General features: G+C 41.7%; 1 protein-coding gene across 1 annotated transcript; it reads left to right on the top strand.

Annotated features, from left to right (window-relative positions):
* The first annotated feature begins 1735 nt into the window (after window positions 1-1735).
* On the top strand, window positions 1736-16845 carry LOC149320846 (uncharacterized). Its single transcript, XM_089503816.1, has 4 exons — window positions 1736-1890; window positions 5964-6781; window positions 10343-10454; window positions 12898-16845. Exons 2-4 carry the CDS (start codon window positions 6038-6040, stop codon window positions 14265-14267), a joined length of 2226 nt encoding a protein of 741 aa, XP_089359942.1. The 5' UTR covers window positions 1736-1890; window positions 5964-6037; the 3' UTR covers window positions 14268-16845.
* Window positions 16846-17995: the final 1150 nt, after the last annotated feature.

Raw genomic sequence — 17995 nt, 5'->3', positions numbered from 1 at the left:
TGCTATGGAGTCCTGACACTTGTTGTGTGTTGCTGCACCAGAGCTCTCTGACAGAGAAGGCTAGATATCTCACAGAACTACAAATCCCAAAATTCAAGGTACTGAGCCATAGCAATTAAAGCTATGTCATACTGGATTATTCCTGCAGTACAGATCCAGCCTCAGGGGGTACTTACACTGTAGAAATCATGTAGTTGGACACACACCCACTATGGTGTCCAACTACGGAATCCTGGGATCTGTAGTTTTGCAAGGTCTCTAGCCTTCTCTGCGAAAGGGGGATGTGCCTCATCAAACTACACATCCCAGGGGATGGAGCCATAGCAGTTAAAATGGTGTCCCCTTGACATGGATGTCTAGTCACAGTGATGGGGAATACCAGGCTTGGACAATCCTGACCTTACTCTTGACATTTTAGGATTTTGTCTAGCTCTTTCATAGCTGCCTTGTACATAGTGATGGGGAATACGATGGCTTGGAGAATTCTCATTTTAGTCTTCCAGGTTGTATCTTTACTCTTTAGGATCGTGTTTAGTTCTTTCAGTCTATTCTAGTCTAGTCTAGTGTCTAGTCTAGTTGTCTAGTTGATGGGGGGAAAGCATGGCTTGGACAATCCTGGCTTTAGTCTTCAGAGTTATATCTTGACACTTCAGGATCTTGTCCAGTTCTTTCATAGCTGCCCTCCCCATTCCTAGCCCTCTGATTTCTTGACTGGAGTCCCCATGCTGAAGAAGGTGTCATCCCAGGTGGGGGACCTTGCTCATGCCCTCCTGGGGCCGCATTCCTACTTACAAATAAGTTGCTTTGCGATCCAAATCAATGGATTGGTTTGGCAGTGGAGTGTGGTTCACACTACCTTTGCCCCAATCACATTTTCTTGCTACAGAATAAAATAAAATAACCCACTTGTGGTTCACGTTGACATATGAATCGATTCAAAACGGACCCGCTCCAGCCGGCCAATGGGCAAAGTCAAAATGATTCCAATCCGCATCTGGTTCACACTTGCGCAGAATCGATTTATCCAAAAAGATGCGGGGGGAAATCAGTGTCAAAAAGATGCAGGTTAAATGGGTCTAGCTCGTGGCCTCCCTCTCTGAATGGCTTCAGCGATTCGGTTCAAACTGATTTGCAATCTGGTTTAAAAGGTAGTGGGAATGAGACCTGGTAAATGGGAAAGTCCCTTTTTCAGGTTGATGGAGAGGAAGGGCTCCCCCCCCATTGCCTGGACCTCCTTCCTCCAAAACACCTCAGGCTAGGAAGCTGCACTGCTAGGAAGCAGAGATCTCTTGCCTTCCTTCCCTCCCTTTCCAAAATCCGATGGGAAGAAAGGGAGGAGGAAGGAATGGATGGGAAAGATACATACAGAGAGAGATTCCTCTGCAGCAAGCTGGAGGGCTGCTTTGCAAGGCAGATGCTGGAGCTGGGACCCAGATGGGAGGCATCTTGCAAGAAGGTGAGCCCAAGGGAAGAGAGGCCAGGAGGAGGTGGGACCCAGGGAAGGAGGAGGGCATAATAAGAATGAAAAAGAAGCCCAGAGAGGCAGGAAATCCGTGGGATGACGCGTTAGAGACAAGCCCTCCGATTCCCCCCCCCCCCAAAAAAAAATCAAAATCAGATCCCATCCTTTCCCTTCCATAAGATTTAGAGGGAAGGAAGGTGCTTTGGATCTCCTGGGGTCCCCTTCCTGCAGACCTAGATCCAAAGAAGAGCCAAATGAAATACTCATAGGTTGCATTTTATTTCTGATGTGAATCAACAGGGCTTGCAAGGGTGCTTGTATCCTTCACCAGGACCTGACTTGTCTCCAAAGTACCTGGGAATCCCACCTGCCTCTCAGGTTGGAGCCTTGGAAAGCCTTGGGTCCATTTCCAAAAGACTGACTCCCAGGTAAGGGTACGGTTAAAAGACTGAGTGGTTGTTGTTGTGTGCCTTCGGTATGGTGATCCTTAAGGGGATCCAATGCTGGGGTTTTCTTGGCTAGATTTGTTCACAGCAGGTTTGCCCTTGCCTTCCCCAGAGGCCGAGAGAGTGTGACTTGGCCAAGGCCACCCACTGGGTTCCCAGGGCTGAGCAGAAATTTGAACCGTCGTCTCCCACAGTCCTTAGATTCTTCTTCCACTTCTTCTTTTATACTTTGTTTTCACCATTTTTTAAAGAAATGTTTTACAGTCTATACACATATATTCTTCAATAAAACTATACTCAATAGTATTCAAACTATTAACATAACATTTCAAGGCATATCTTTTCACTTCCAATAGATCCTTTTTTGTGCCTTGTATAATTATGCTAACAAAATTCAGTAATTTTGTCAAAATCATTTTGGTTTCAGTGTACTTGTTCATTTTGTTATTACTACTACTACTATTTATTGGTAACCTGCTTTCCTACCAAAATTGTTACTCAAAGCGGCATACATTTAAAAGCACAGTACAATTAAAATTTTACAAATTAAAATGGAATTAAACTCAACTGCAATATTAAAACAGATCATTTGTTTAAAAACAGAATACAGTTAAAAAAGAGAAAAGCACTTAAAAGCCATATACTGTACTTTAAAACAATACAGCCATAAAAAACGTATTTTAACAATACTACCCCTCTCCTTTTCCAGATGTTCTTTTAAAACTTTCTGTTTTAAATGCCTGTATATGATTTTGTGCAGTCATATCAACCTTAAACAGTCAGCACTCCGTATGGGTTCCTTATCCATGGATTCAACCATCTAGGGCCACATTCCCACTTACAAATAAATTGCTTTGTGATGTGGATCGATGGATCGGTTCGGCAGCAGAGTGTGGTTCACACTACATTTGCCCCGATCACATTTTATTGCTGTAAAATAAAATAAAATAACCCACTTATGATTCACATTGATGAATGAATCAATTCAATTTAAACCATTTCCTGTGGGAGTCTTTCAAAATAACCCACTTGTAGTTCACCTTGGCAAATGAATTGGTTCAATTTGAAGCGTTTTCAGTGGGATTTTTTTCCTCTGTCCATCACTGCAATCGTATTTATGTACTTCCTTACGAGGGTCAAAGAGTGGGCAAACACTGGTTGTTAATTTCCGCTTTCCCACCCAGCGACCCCTTATCACGGCATAGTAAATCAATTTCAATCCACATCTCGTTCACACTGACACTGAATCGATTCATGAATTCAATTCTTCAAATCGATTCTTGAAATAGATTCCAATCTGCATCTGGTTCACACTTGTGTGGAATTGATTTATCCCTCCCAAAAAGCAGGAAAAAGACGTGGGTTAAATGGGTCTAGCTCATGGCCCCCCTCTCTGAATCGCTTCTGCGCTTCGGTTCAAGTATGAACCAGGGTCATTTAAACCACTTCAAATTGATTTGTGAACCGGTTTAAAACATAGTGGGAATGAGGCCCACAGCTACTAAGGCTCAAACCATTACGCCACGCTGGCTCTGCATTCTTGATACTTCAGTCCTCTACAGATTGAGTCATCTTTATCCAGAATTACAAAATCTGAAATATTCCAGAATTGTCCACATGGGTGGCTGAGATAGTGATACCTTTGCTTTCTGATGGATTAATGTACACAAGTACTAACCAGGCTGCCCCTGCTTAGCTTCCAAGATTAGACAAGATCTGGTGCCTTTAGGGTATTTAAAGCGTAGATATTCCAGTTAACAGTATTAGAAGTAGTGTCATTTAATAGCTAGAAATTCAAACATTCTCCCCAGTGTTACATTGAGGACTTCCAGATTCAGATGTGTGCTTTTGTGTTCAAAATGAAGTGTTTATGAAAATTACATTTGCTTTAATTGTTGTAAACCATCTTGAGTCCCAAACCGGCGGGGGGGGGGGGGAATCAGGATATTTGTAATTGTTGTTGTTAATTAATCCTTGGGTCACCTTTAGAGCCTGTACACATCTTGCAGACTAGCCTACATTACAGGGTTGTCGTGTACACCATTGTATTTAATGGGACTTGACCATCCACAGATTTTGGTATCCATGGGGGTCCCAAATTCCAGCAGATACCATGGGCCCACTGTATAGCAGATTAGATACTTTGTGAGTGTTGTGCAGTCATTGTTAAAAGACAAGCCAAAGTAGCTGGAGATTGTTGATAAAAGTAAGTTAAATTTTGTCAAGAGTTCCTTTTAAACGCACAGGGCCTCCTTCACCTTTCGTTTGACTAATGCGCAAGGCAGGCTGAATCAGTTAATCGTCTGGTCACACAACTCTTCACCGCATGGATAAGGAACAAGCAGAGGCAAGTAAGCTTGCCAGTTTACCAAGGAAACAAACTGGCTTGGCTGGTTGGTTTGCTTTAAGGCTACTCGCCATAAATAAAAAGGGGCTAGACCAGTTTCCCCCCCCCCCCTTCTCTGTTAGTTCCCTTTTTGAAAAAAGCTGTACACGTCAGACGAACTTTTGAACTGGCTTGTGTCTGTGTGTCCCTGAGTTTGTCCACAGGTCCTTTCTTTGAGAGAGAGATAGCAAATAATTGTGCCTGCATTCAGTAAGATGTACAGTACTCCCAAGTAAAAATGAAGTCTTATAATTCAAACATTTGTGTGCTTACTCAAACGAAAATCTTGCTGTGTTGGGAGACTTGTTGTTGTGCACCTTCAAGTCGGCGACCCTCGAAGCAAATCTATTGCAGGGTTTTCCTGGCAAGATTTCTTCAGAGGTGTTTTAGCTTCCCTCTGAGGCTGAGAGAGTGTGACTTGCCTAAGGTCACCCAGTGGATTTCCATGGCTGGTTTGCACCCTGGTCTCCAGAGTCATAAGAGATTATCACACAGGCAAAAAAGATGGGAGCATAGTGATATGCCCCTGTCAGTATCGTGTGATAATGTGAAGATTATCACATGATGTTGCGATGATCCCGCAGTTGTCCCATGCATAAAGAGGAATTCTAGCGCCACGTTTTATTCATGGAAAATCCCTGTGAATAAAAAGTGGTGCTAGAATTCCTCTTTATTCATGGGATAATTGCGACGTCATGCGACGTTATGTGATAACCTTTGCGTTATCGCATAATATTGACTGGACATACTGCTATTCTCCCGTCTTTTTTGCCAGTGTGATAATCTCCATAGTCTGCTTTAGGCAACAGATGCTGTAGGAAAACAGTACTCCCATAGTTATTCATTCTGAGCCCTACAGCCATCCCTCTCTGTTGGAGAAAAGAAAGGATAACATGTGGCCTATCTAGCCCACCCTTCCAACTAACATCCATCCTGAGGTGATGTGAAGGAAACTTTTTTTTTTGCTACCCTTGGGGTATTATTATTATGATGTTTATGTTTATTTATATCCCACCTTTCTCTCAGTACAGGGACTCAAGGTGGCTTACAAATCTAAAACAGTCCAAGTTAAAACACTATAAAACATGCACAATACAAATTTAAAAAACAATTAAACAATTAAAACAATTAAAAATGTTACATTATTAAAATTTAAAGTTAAAAACTTTATTTCAGCTCTTGGCTTTTTCACAAGAATGAAATTGGGGGGGGGGGATTGTCTTGCCCTTTGCTACAGTCAGCAAAATGTCTTGGGTCCTGCTAATGTCTGGCCAGAATTGGCTCTAGGTTTGAGTGGGGCCCTCACAACAAACAACTATGGAGACCTGGATTGGAATCCCTGCTCAGCCATGAAACCCACTGGGCCACCTTGGGCAAGCCACATGTTCTCAGCCTCAGAGGAAGGCGATGGCACAGCTCCTCTGAACAAATCTTGCCAAGAAAACTCCATGATAGACTTGTCTTAGGGTTGCCATAAGTCAGAAACTACTTGAAGGCACACAAGAACAACAAGTATTGCAACAGCACTCCATGTAGTGCTAAATGGTGGAGGACACTATTTAAATTTCCCACAGTGTTTCAGTTTTACTCTGGGACATTGCGATTTGGGGGGTTACGGAACAACAGGAATGTAAGTTGTCTAAATAGCCTTCTGTTTGTTTGCATGCAGAGAGATGCGGGTGAGATTTTCTAACTCACAACTTGGTCAACACAAAACAACTGACACAACTTGCCAAACACTTGATGTTTCTGCTTTCAGGCCAGGATGTGCAGTCAGGAATGAAAGTGGAGGAGGAGAACACAGCTGAGCAAGTTCTAGGGGAGAAAATGGAAGAACAAGGAAGAGACTCTAAAGTTGGGTCTTTTAGAAAGTTTTTGTCTGGTGTTGATCCAGCCCAAATTAAAGGGGAGCCAGATGAAGAGTTGCGCCAGGATGCTCAGTGGCAGCATTTCCAGGAGGAGAATTATTCGGAAGTAAACAAATCCCAGCTGCCTCGATCTGAAGATGAGGACAACATGACATTTTTCTCAGCACTGTGGAAGGATGTTACTATTAATGCAAACCACAGGCCTAAACCTGGAGGAAAGTTAGTGCCTGAAACCTTGTTGGGTCCCAGTGAGAAAGCCCATGAGGACTCCAAAAAGCTGAATTCCTCTAGGAAAGAGAGAGAAGCAATTGAGGATAAAGACATGAATAACTTGGAGAAACTGCGCAAGCAGTTCAGGACATTTAGCTACCAGGAGGCTGAGGGACCACAAGAGGTGTTTGGACATCTCCAAGATCTTTGCCATCAGTGGTTGATGCCAGAGAGTCACACGAAGGAGGAGATCTTAGAGCTGGTGATTCTGGAGCAGTTCTTGGATATTCTCCCAGTGGAAATGCAGAACTGGGTTAAGGAGGATGAGCCAAGGACCTGTGCCCAGGCCGTGGCCCTAGCAGAGGATTTCTTGCTTTGGAAGGAGGAGGCAGAGATACAGGGACAACAGGTGAGTGAATTTTGCCTTGGTGACCCAGGCGAGAAACATAGCCATCCCACTCTTGATGTGGAGTGGCTACGTTATTGAGCTATCTCCTGTCTAGTAGTGTATGTTCTGGAAAGTTTTGAACTGGAAATTTTTTGGAACCTATTTCTGGAAAAGTTAACAGGTTTGTTTTGACTGATGTTTATCAAACAGAACTCTAAGAGGTTGTCCTTGTCAATATTTTAGGACACAACAACTCAAGATTATACATGTTCATTCAGTTAGATTGTAAAAGGAGGAAAAACAAAGGCACTGAATTGTGAACATATTAACCTCAGCACATAGTGATGAGCCATATGCATAAACCGAGTTGTTTTGTTCTTGTTAACTGCTATCAAGTCAACTTCAACTTATGGCAACCCTATGAATGAGAGACCTCCAAGCCATCCTGTTATCAGCAGCCCTGATCAGGTCTTGCAGACTCATAGCTGTAGCTTCCTTGACTGACGCTATCCAATACAGTTTTCCTCTTTCCCTTTTGCCTTCTACTGTACTACATATTATTGTGTTTTCTAGTGAGTCATGTCTTCTCATATTTCCAAGGTATGATAATTTCAGTTTCATCATCTTGGCTTCTAGGGAGAGCAGGCTTGATTTGCTCTTGGGCCTGTTTATTTGTCTTTTTGGCAGTCCATGGTATCTGTAGAACTCTTCTCCAGCACCACATCTCAGATGAGTTGATTCTCTTACTATCAGTTTCCTTCACTGTCTAGCTTTCACAACCATTCATGTTGTTTTGTTGTTAACTGCCCTCAAGTCAATCTTGACTCATGGCAACCCTGTGGATGAGACATCTCCAAGCCCCTCTGTCCTCCACTGCTCTGCTTAGGTCTTGTAGATTTAGACTCATGACCTCCCTAACTGAGTTGTGATCTTCTTCTTTCTCTTCTGTCCTCTACCTTTCCTAGCATTATTGTCTTTTCTGGTTAGTCTAGTGATGTGGCCAAAGTACGACAGCCTCAGCTTGGTAATCTTGGCTTCTAAAGTGATTTCAGGCTTGATCAGTTCCAGGCCCCATTTGTTTATCTTTTTGGCTGTCCACGGAATCCTCAGCACTCTTCTCCAGCACCGCATCTAAAATGAGTTTTTTTCCCCTATCATCTTTTTCCTAATGATTCATGCCTTCTCATTATGTGGCCAAAGTATGATAGCCTTAATTTAATCAACTTGGCTTCCAGTGAGATTTCAGGCTTGATTTGTTCAAGGACTCATTTGTTTGCCTTTTTGGCTGTCCACAATATCCCCAGCACTCTTCTCCAGCACCACATCTCAAATGAGTTTTTTTCTTTAAATCCACTTTCTTCACTGTCCAGCTGTCACATCTGTGCATTGTGATCAGGAATACAATGGATTGGATTATTGTAACTTTAGTGCTCAGTTGTGATAGAAATGGGAAATACAGTGTCACGGACAATCCTAACTTTAGTATTCAATTGTGTATCTTTACATTTCAGGATCTTGTTCAGTTCCTTCCAAGTCCTAGTCTTCTGCTGATTTCTTGACTGCAGTCTCCATTCTGATTATTGACTGAGCCTAAGTATGAAAAATCTTGAACTGTTTCAGTGTCTTCATCATCTCCTTTAAAGTAATGTAAATCATCTGTGGTAATTATTTTTGTTTTCTTAATATTCAGGTATAAACCTGCCTTTGCACTTTCTTCCTTGATTTTCTTCAGTAATCATCCAAAGTCTTTGCTATTTTCTCCTTGTAGTATAGTGACATCTGCATAGCTTAAATTGCTGATGTTCCTTTCTCCAATTTTCACCCCTCCTTCCTCCAAGCCTAATTCTATGTTACATATCATATGTACAGTAGACAAGTTAAACAGACAGGGTGATAAAATGCAGTCTCGCCAGTTGGAAACAATTTAGTGTTTCCATATTTTGTCCTGACGGTAACCTCTTGTCCTCAGTACAGGTTTCACATCAGGACAATCAAATGTTGTGGTACACCCATTTCTTTAAGAGCAATCACACATCTGAACATCCCTTCAGCTTGAGTCCAGTTGCATCATTAGCCACAGTTCTACTCATATTTGTCATCTGCTGTATCCCAGTAACTCATTGAGTGCCATCCAACCTGGAGGTCTAATCTTTTAGCACTATTTCTTGTTTCATTTTGGACTGTCTCATGATATGATTTTCATGGTAAAAGACATTCAAAATGGGCTCATCATGCTTCTTTCTGTGTAGTACTAACAAGCATTAGCTACAGTGCCACTGCCTTTGTCTCTGAGAGTTATTCCATCTGTGTTATCCGCCGTCCACTACTGTTGCTGCTAGGTATCTGTTTGGTACATTTCATCTGATTCCTCAGCAAAAGCCTGTCTGACATGGGAGGCCCTACCAGCAGCTCTGCTACTGTCAGCTTCGCTTCCTGCCTCACACTAGCATGAAATCCCCCTACACAGAAAGTTCTTTATCCTCTGCATATTACACAGTATAAGGCTGTCATCTTAAAGTGTTTCTTGCAATCTGCCCACATGGTGGGCTGCTGAACTTGTTTTAGGGATAGGACTTCCTAACTTGCCTTGCAAAGCAATTGCTAAACCTAGTTATGGTTGCCATTTGTCCCGAAAAACCTGGAAAATCCCAGATTGAAAAGATTAAAAAATGTCCCAGCTCACTGGGCCAGTTGAAGCAGTGAATCCTGGATTTCTCCTTTGTTACAGGTTGATAGGCAGATTAAAATGTGGCAGTGGCAATGAAACAGGAAACCATGCAAGAAGACTGGCACTGACAGGAGACTCATCCCATTCTGCAGGCTGCAGTTGCTACTGCCCAGGCATAGCATTGCCACCTTATTCTTCCAATCCTTCCCCACTTCCCCTGACAGGCACAGAAGGCAGGAAAGGAAAGGAGGTGACAAGAGATGGCCTTGTGTTGTGTGGTGATTATGTCGGTGGCTTGAGCCTAGGGCTAGGCAGCAGGGTATTTAGCTTCCTAAATAGCCTAGAAAGAGTAAAGGGAGTTGCTTTACTCTCTGGGGCTGCTTGGAAGCCCCCCCTTTCTTCACACCTGCTAAGAGAAGAAAGGAGAAAAAAAGAGCTCTTACTTGGTACTAGAATCATAGAATCGTAGAGTTGGAAGAGACCGCAAGGGCCATCCAGTCCAACCCCCTTCTGCCATGCAGGAAATCTCAATCAAAGCATCCCCAACAGATGGCCATCCAGCTATACTATATTCAGGGTTAGCTATTTTGGCCATATGGCAAAGTTCAATAACTTCCAAATCCATAAAACACTTATACCTTTAATCAGCCAACCAAAATGCACATAATGCACCCTCAGGTTGAAACATAATGGTAGAAAAAGTGCGGTGATCAATGTGTTCAATTTGTATAATCAGAATGCAAATTAATAATAGGCATAATTATAATAATTTGCATAATATACAAATCAGATATGAGGGACTGGAATATGGCAACCCTAAACCTAGTGGACTTTGAGAATGATCCAGTCAAGTGAGTCTTAACATACCTAAGCCATCCAATGGTGTCAATGTGATCTGTATTGTTTTTTTCCAGAAGTCAGAGTTGTTTGAGAACAACAAAGTTGAGCATTCTCCGCTGGATCCTGTGACAGTGCAGCCCTATCTGAAGGTTCAACAGAAATGTGAAGAGAAGGCCCACCTCCTAGGTAATGTTGTGCTGGCTTGGTCCTTACAAGGTTTAAAAGGTGACTTCCTTGGAACTGTTCTCTGCTTTGGTGTTTACTTTGAATTCAGAATATAAAAAGACATAAGTGTTATTCAGTGTAGCCAATAGCTGAGAATGCTGGACATTGTGGTTCACCAATGTCTAGAATGCTGCACAATTCCCAGACCTGTGGTACACCAGATATTTAAAGACTGACTGAATTATCAGATCTGTAGTCCCCAAAAAGTAGCTTTTCCAAACTCTGGTGCAGAGCAAGTATGGCAATCTGATGGGAGGTTCTTCCTCTTGGTCTCCTCCACTGAATGTGTGGTTGGACTCAAAGGTCTTTAATCTCCTCCTGTTTGACTCCATCAGAGATGCTTTGCTTGATGTTGTGCTCAACCATGCTTAGCCCAGCTGTTAGATAACAGTTCCCATCATACCAGAGCATTGTTTATTGCTGGCTGAAGTTAATGGAAAATAAAGTCCAATAACAATCTGGAAGGCCATAGATTTATCATCCTTTGTCTAAAGTGTGGTAAATACCACTATGGATTGGTGTGGTGTCTGAATAGATCTGTGATTTCAATACATTTTTTTTTTGTTTTAGAGTCTCTCTTAATAGAGATGGATAAGACTTCCTTTAGCAAAGAGATTGGGAGTACATTTACCTGCTAAAACTAGCAAGCTTCTGCAAAAGAATAAACTGGAAAAGAGAATGGTATCTTTGAGAAACATATATTTAATTCAGTTCCCCAACACATTATAGACTTCTGCAACAATCTGGAGCCCTCTTCAGGGACTAAAAGATCAAACCAAGCAAAGTAAAATAGAGTGTTTAAAACACAAAACAAATGTATATTGCCCTGGAACCTATGTATAATAACTTACAATGATGAAGCCTTCCTGGATTTTGTAGCAAATTCTGAAACAAACAGCTGACAGCCTTTTCTATCTGACTCCTGTGCTGTACAGGTGAGATTAGTAGTTCATAAAGCTCATGTTTTACTAGTTTTAAAGAAAGAGTTAAGGGACTGTATGCAAAAAAAAAAAAGAAAAGTGTTTTTGGGACCTGGTGGCCTGTACAAATTAGAGAAGAGAAATAAATACTTCCTCTTTTAAGATGGGGTAGGGGTCAAAGTTTTCAGTCTAAATATTCACTGCAATTCCTTTCTTAGTAAGAACCTGGCATTACCAGTATCCACTTTATCAGTTGCCCATAATTTCCTGTTTAATGCCATGTGTCCTTTCTCTATGAAACGTTTTACCAGTGGAACACCTGACTTTGTTTCTGATATTGTAAGGATGTCCTCCAGTTCTCCCAATTAATGTTTTTCCAATATGCACTTACTTACAAGGACACTAAATAATAAATACCATAGTGGTTGTTGTGCCTTCAAGTCATTTCTGAATCATGGTAACCCTAAGGCCATCACAGGGATTTCTTGGTAAACTTCTTCAGATGGAGTTTGCCATTGCCATCCTCTGAGGATGAGAGAGTATGACTTGGCCAGGATCACTCAGTGTTACTAGTGTTATAGTGAATACCAGTGAAATATCTGAAGGTTTGTTTTGTTAATGCAGCCTTTGGGTTCTGTCATTCCAGTAGTATGATTGCTGTAAATATATTTGCCAACAGAAACAATATCCCATTGATGGTATACGTTCTGGTAATTTATTAGGATACTTATGTTGCATTCTGTAGCCTTAGCTGGAGGATTGTGGGAACTGTAACACAAAAAGTAACTTTTCCAAGTTCTAGTTATAGCTTATGTGAACTGGGCTCTGTATGTTGGTCTAAATGCAGAAGTGTCAACCAAACTTTGGGATGTTAGGATGAAGGGCAGTCTGGTGGGTACTTTGGATGGGTGCAGTTCTGATTGTGTTCACACATACTGCATCCAGTTCTGGGCACTAGAAATTAAGAAGGATGTGAACAAGCTGGACCGTGCAAAATGGTGAAAGGTCTGGAAACCATGCCCTGTGAGGAGTGGCTTAAGGAGCTGGGTATGTTTAGCTTGAAGAAGAGAAAGTTAAGAGGTGACATGATGGCCATGTTTAAATATTTGAAGGGATGTCATATTGAAGATGGCGCAAGCTTGTTTTCTGCTGCTCCAGAGAATAGCACAGGGAGCAGTGGATGCAAGCTCCAGGAAAAGAGACACCACCTCAACATTAAGAGGAACTTCCTGACAGTGAGAGCTGTTTGACAGTGGAATGCACTCCCTCAGAGAATGGTGGAGTTTCTTTCTTTGGAAGTTTTTAAACAGAGGCCGGATGGCCATCTGTGGGGAATGCTTTGATTGTGTATTCCTGCATGGCAGAAGGGGGTTGAACTAGATGACTCTTGTGGTCTCTTCCAATTCTGATTCTAACTGCACATGCTTAGTGTGTGTCTCCACTGAAGAGTGTTGCTCATGCTGTGATTCGCTTTTTTCCATCAGGTGATGGTCAAGTGGCTGAAAATGAAAAGAAGCCTACTAAACCAGAAGCTCCTAAGCACTTAGAACCTTCTGGCATTTCTTTTGATGAAGTCAGCTGGAATCTCTTCACATTTCCTCAAATGAAAAACAGGCCAAAAAGTCTGCAAAAGATAAAGAGGACTGAGGGGAGCCTCCCAGGAGGGAGTAAAGGAGGAAAACATACTTGGGAGAATGATGGTGATAAAATCCTACACAAAAACAACTTCCAAGAGAGAGCACACAGAGATCAGAGTATTGGGATGAAAACTGACTGCAGAAAAAGCTTGAACCAAACCCAAAACATTCTTAAATATCAGAAAACAGAAACTGAAGACAAGCCACACCAGCATGTGGCTGATGGGAAAAGTTGGGATTCAGTTCCCCAACAGGAGAACATCCTAATGGGAGAGGAAGTAGATATGGATTGTGGAACCGGCTTGAGTCCGAAAGCGCACCTGAATAATCCTCATCCACTCCTCACAGGAGAAAAACCACATAAATGTTCTGAATGTGGTCACACTTTCAGCCAGAGCTCAGATCTTACTGGAGATGGCCTTTATATATGTTCCAACTGTGGTAAAAGTTTTATTTCTAGTCCTGTGCTTGGAAGTCAAAAGATAATGCACAAAGGAGAGAAATCATCTAACTGTTCTGAGAATGAAAAAGCATCCCTGGAGTCCTCTGATCTTCAGACAGGAGAGAAACCATATAACTGTACAGATTGTGGGAAAACCTTTAGCTTTAGGTCCAGCCTTGTTCGTCATCAGAGACTCCATACGGGAGAGAAACCATATAAATGTTTAGTCTGCGGGAAGAATTTCAGTCAGAGTTCAAACCTACTCAATCACCAGAGAATACACACCGGAGAAAAACCCTACAGCTGTACAGATTGTGGGAAATCCTTTAGCAATAGCTCGAGCCTCACTTCACATGAGAGAACCCACAGGGGAGAAAAACCGTATAAATGCTCCAGCTGTGGGAAGAACTTTAGCTGCAATTCAGTGCTTCGAATCCATGAAAGAATTCACACCGGCGAGAAGCCATATGAATGCTTGGATTGCGGGAAAAGCTTCAGCCGGAGAGAATTCCTCATCGGCCACCAGAGAACTCACACAGGGGAGAAACCATACAAATGTTTGGAATGTGGGAAAAGCTTCAGTCAGAGATCGAACCTTCTTAATCATCAGAGAAGCCACACTGGAGAGAAACCATTTGAATGTTTAGACTGTGGGAAACGGTTCAGTCATAAAGCATCCCGTCTTAAACATGAGCGAAACCATGGTCATGGTCCAAGACTGGGAACGGAGTTGGCCAGGGTTCAACCTGTTTTGCATGTGGCAGAACACACATAAGAAATGAAAACATATCCACGAGGCGATCAGAGAATGTTTTCCAATACCCTAAAGGTGCCATTTCCAACCAGGCTGAACTAAACAAAGGATACTTGAAAAATTAAGGTGACTGACAGGCCAATTACACTCCTTTTGAGAAGATGTGATGAACTGATCTGTCACCCACCTAAATTTTTAAACATCCTTTGTTTAGTTTAGCCTGGTTGGAATGGTGTCCACATACTACTGAACTACAACTCCCAGGATTCCTTACCATTGACTATACTGATTAGAGGTGCTGGGGCTATGGCCCTGGAGATCAGGGTTTGAATCCCTGCTTGGCCACAGAAACCAGGTCAGTGACCTTAGGCAAGTCACAGTCTCTCAGCCTCAAAGGAAGGCAAAAGCAAATCTGAACAAATATTTTCAAGAAATTCTTGTGATAGGTCCGTTTTAGGGTCACCATAAATCAGGAATGACTTGAAGTCACACAGCAGCAGCAATAAAATTTCTAAACATTAGAGACGATGAAGAGATTTCAGATCTAAAGCTCATAAAAGTGGCTTGATTTAACGATGTTCAGGTTTCTTTCACACTATGCAGCTATTGCACTTTGGTACCACTTTAACTGCTATGGTTTCTTTGTGTGGCATCCTGGGATTTGTAGTTTGGTGAGGGGCTAGAGTTTCCTGAAAAAGAATTCTAAGCGGCCATTCAGACTACCTTTTGTACTGAATCGTAACCCAGATTAAAAGTCGGAGGTTCCCATTGGCACCGGTTTAAACACATCAGAAAGAAGGTCTTGCACACACGATCCAGGGCAAATCCCCCTTAGAGCAGTTGGGGGAGTCACACTCTCTCAACCTCAGGGGAAAGGCAATGGCAAATCTCCTCGGAACCAATCTTGCCAAGAAAATTCCAGGATGGGGTTGTTTTAGGGTTGCCATAATCTGTAATGACCCAGATACCCACAACACACACACACACACACACACACCTGGAGGTTTTAAAATTTGTCCAGGTGACAGAATATGTGCACACTGCCACCAGTTTTTTTAAAAAGGAGGGGAGAAAGCACCCATTTGGTTGGCCAATGGTTGTAGGATATGTCACCTTCGATGAAAGCGGAATTTGATTGACAACAAAGGAGGCTCCATTTTAAAGCAGTACTGTAAATGTGAACTTCAGAGGGGCAAATTGCATCGATCAAGGTAAAGGGTAGTCAGAACTTCTACCCGGGGAGATTCGGTATAGGGGCAACCGGATCTGCCCAGTTCTATCCAGAGCAAATGGGCTAATTACAATGGGGCCTAAATGACTTTCAAAACTACAGATCCCAGGATTTAACTGGACGAATGTAAGGAATTAAAGTAGCATTAAAACATAATTTACATGGAGTGTGAATGAAATTACTTTGAGCATGTGTGTATGTGCCTTCAAATCACCTGTTGACTTTTGGCAACTCCATGAATTTCACAAGGTTTTCTTAATCAAAGAATCCTCAGAGGTGGTTTTGACAGTTCTTTCCTCTGAAATAGAGTCTTCAGCACCTGGTATTCACTGGCAGTCTCCCATCCATGTACCAGCAAGGGCTGACTGCTTAGTTTCCAAGATCACGTGATTTGGTACCTTTAGAGTATTTAGGTTCTTAGTATAAGTCATTGTGTGTGCATGTGTCTTCATATCGCCTGCCAAGGAAGATTCAAAGGTGGCGTTGCCAGTTCCTTCCTCTGAAATAGTGCTGTATAGCACGTTGATGGTCTCCCATCCAAGTACTCACCACAGAATGGATTAGGAAATGTGCGGTAGAGACAGTGTGGCCTAGTGTTGGATTACAACTCTGGAGGTCAGGGTTTGGTTCCCGGCTCAGCCATGAAACCCACTAAATGATCTTGGGGAGGTTGCATGCTCTCAACCTCAGGGGAAGGCAATGGTAAACTTCTTCTGAACAAATCTTGCCAAGAAAACCCTATGATAGGTTGGCCATAGGGTCAAGTCGGAAATGACTTGAAGACACACAACAACAAAGACCAATTTTACATGTTAAAACATATTGAGGAAAACTTTTAATAGAGATGCACTGAAACCTAAAACCAGTGGGTGTTTGGCCAGTTATACGACTGTGATCATGCCTGATAAGTGTGATACCTGTTTGTGACCATGGTGTGTAAATGGAACGTGTTTAGGATCTAGAAATTACTCGAAATCTAAATTTCTATTTTAAATTTTAAATATTTCTAGCACTTTTGGGGACAGGGTTGTACTACTGTGTAGGTAGACTACACTGGGTGAAATATAAAGTGATGGGACTCCCAGTATATGGGAGTGGGATTCCAGTAGCTCTTTGCATTTTCCCCAATAGCAGCAATGAAATAAATTGTGGCAGAAAACCAAGAGTTAAGAGAATTTTAATTGGCTTTAATCCACAATGCGATTGTTTTTCCCCATTATCACTAGGAGCCAATGTTAATCAGTTAAAGGATATTTTATATCAGTAGGCTACTAGTTAAAATCAGTTTGATTTGATGGGGGAGGGCAGGGAAACACATATTTGAGTCTGGTGCAGTACTGTAAGTGAATGGAAAAGAAGTTATTAAAATCTGCCATCTGATGAATTTTAGTTTTTCGTTTATTGAGATGTTTGTTTCCTTGTATTTCAAAAATTGGGAAGGGTCTAAATGCAAAGCAAAGTGTACAAACCTTCTATTTAATGGATGAGGAACGTGTAACCGTTGAGCTGTTGTTGGGACTGCAGCTTCAATTCGACCTAGCCAGCAGAGCCAAGGAGCCCTGGCTAGAGAGAACAAGGAAAAGTTCCACTAATAAAGCAAAGAAAATATGTCTCTAGGGTGGCCACCTTTTCCCCCCAAACAGGCTCCTGTGCACTTTTTTCTTACCTAGCAGCAATTTAAACAATTTTGCACCAGTATTTTTTAGTGGAAGGTGTACTTTTTACAAATGTATGGTAGCCTTCTTGAAACATTGTCCTTTCACAACAAGTTTAAGAGCATCCTGTATATTGTACACCATTGTTTTGTTATTTGTATTCACAGGCTGGTACCATCAGTCACCTTGATCAGATTTGTTTTATATTTATCTTTATTATTTACACTAAAATGTATGTATCAGCTTTATTATTTCCTGACTTTTGAGTTTGTTAGTTGTCATAGGTACATTCTATTTACATTTAATTAACTGTAATTAACTGCACATTCACCCTCCATACCCACGGATTCTGAATCCATAGATTTCACCATTCATGGCTTGAAAATATATTTTAAAAATACATCCACAAAGCAAGCCTTGGTTTTGCCATTTTATATTAAAGGACATCATTTTACTACACTGTTGGATATAATGGGACTTGAGCATCCGTGGATTTTGGAATCCATGAAGGAGTCTGGAACCAAACCCCAGTAGATACAAAGGACCCACTGTAATTACATTTACATTTAATTAACAGTAACTATACTTATATTTTATTAATGACTTTATTACTTTTTTTTAAAATAGTTGTAATTAATTAACTTTAAACTGTATTGATTTAAATATGTTGTTAGCTGCCCTGAGCCCATTAGGAGAAATATGAGATATGAATGAATGAATGAATGAATGAATGAATGAATGAATGAATGATGTAAGTGGTCATGGTGATGTGGAGAGGCTCAGAAAGTTGGACTGGGACCCAAGAAGGCAATAGCACTGAATTCCCCAGAACTGATCACTACATATTGTTTGATTCAGATAAA

The sequence above is a fragment of the Sceloporus occidentalis genome, unplaced genomic scaffold (genome assembly GCF_023333645.1).
Source record: "Sceloporus occidentalis isolate IW3139 unplaced genomic scaffold, rSceOcc1.0.p SCAF_1, whole genome shotgun sequence".
NCBI classification, from domain to species: Eukaryota; Metazoa; Chordata; class Lepidosauria; order Squamata; family Phrynosomatidae; genus Sceloporus; species Sceloporus occidentalis.
This window is presented reverse-complemented; position numbering and strand designations above follow the sequence as displayed.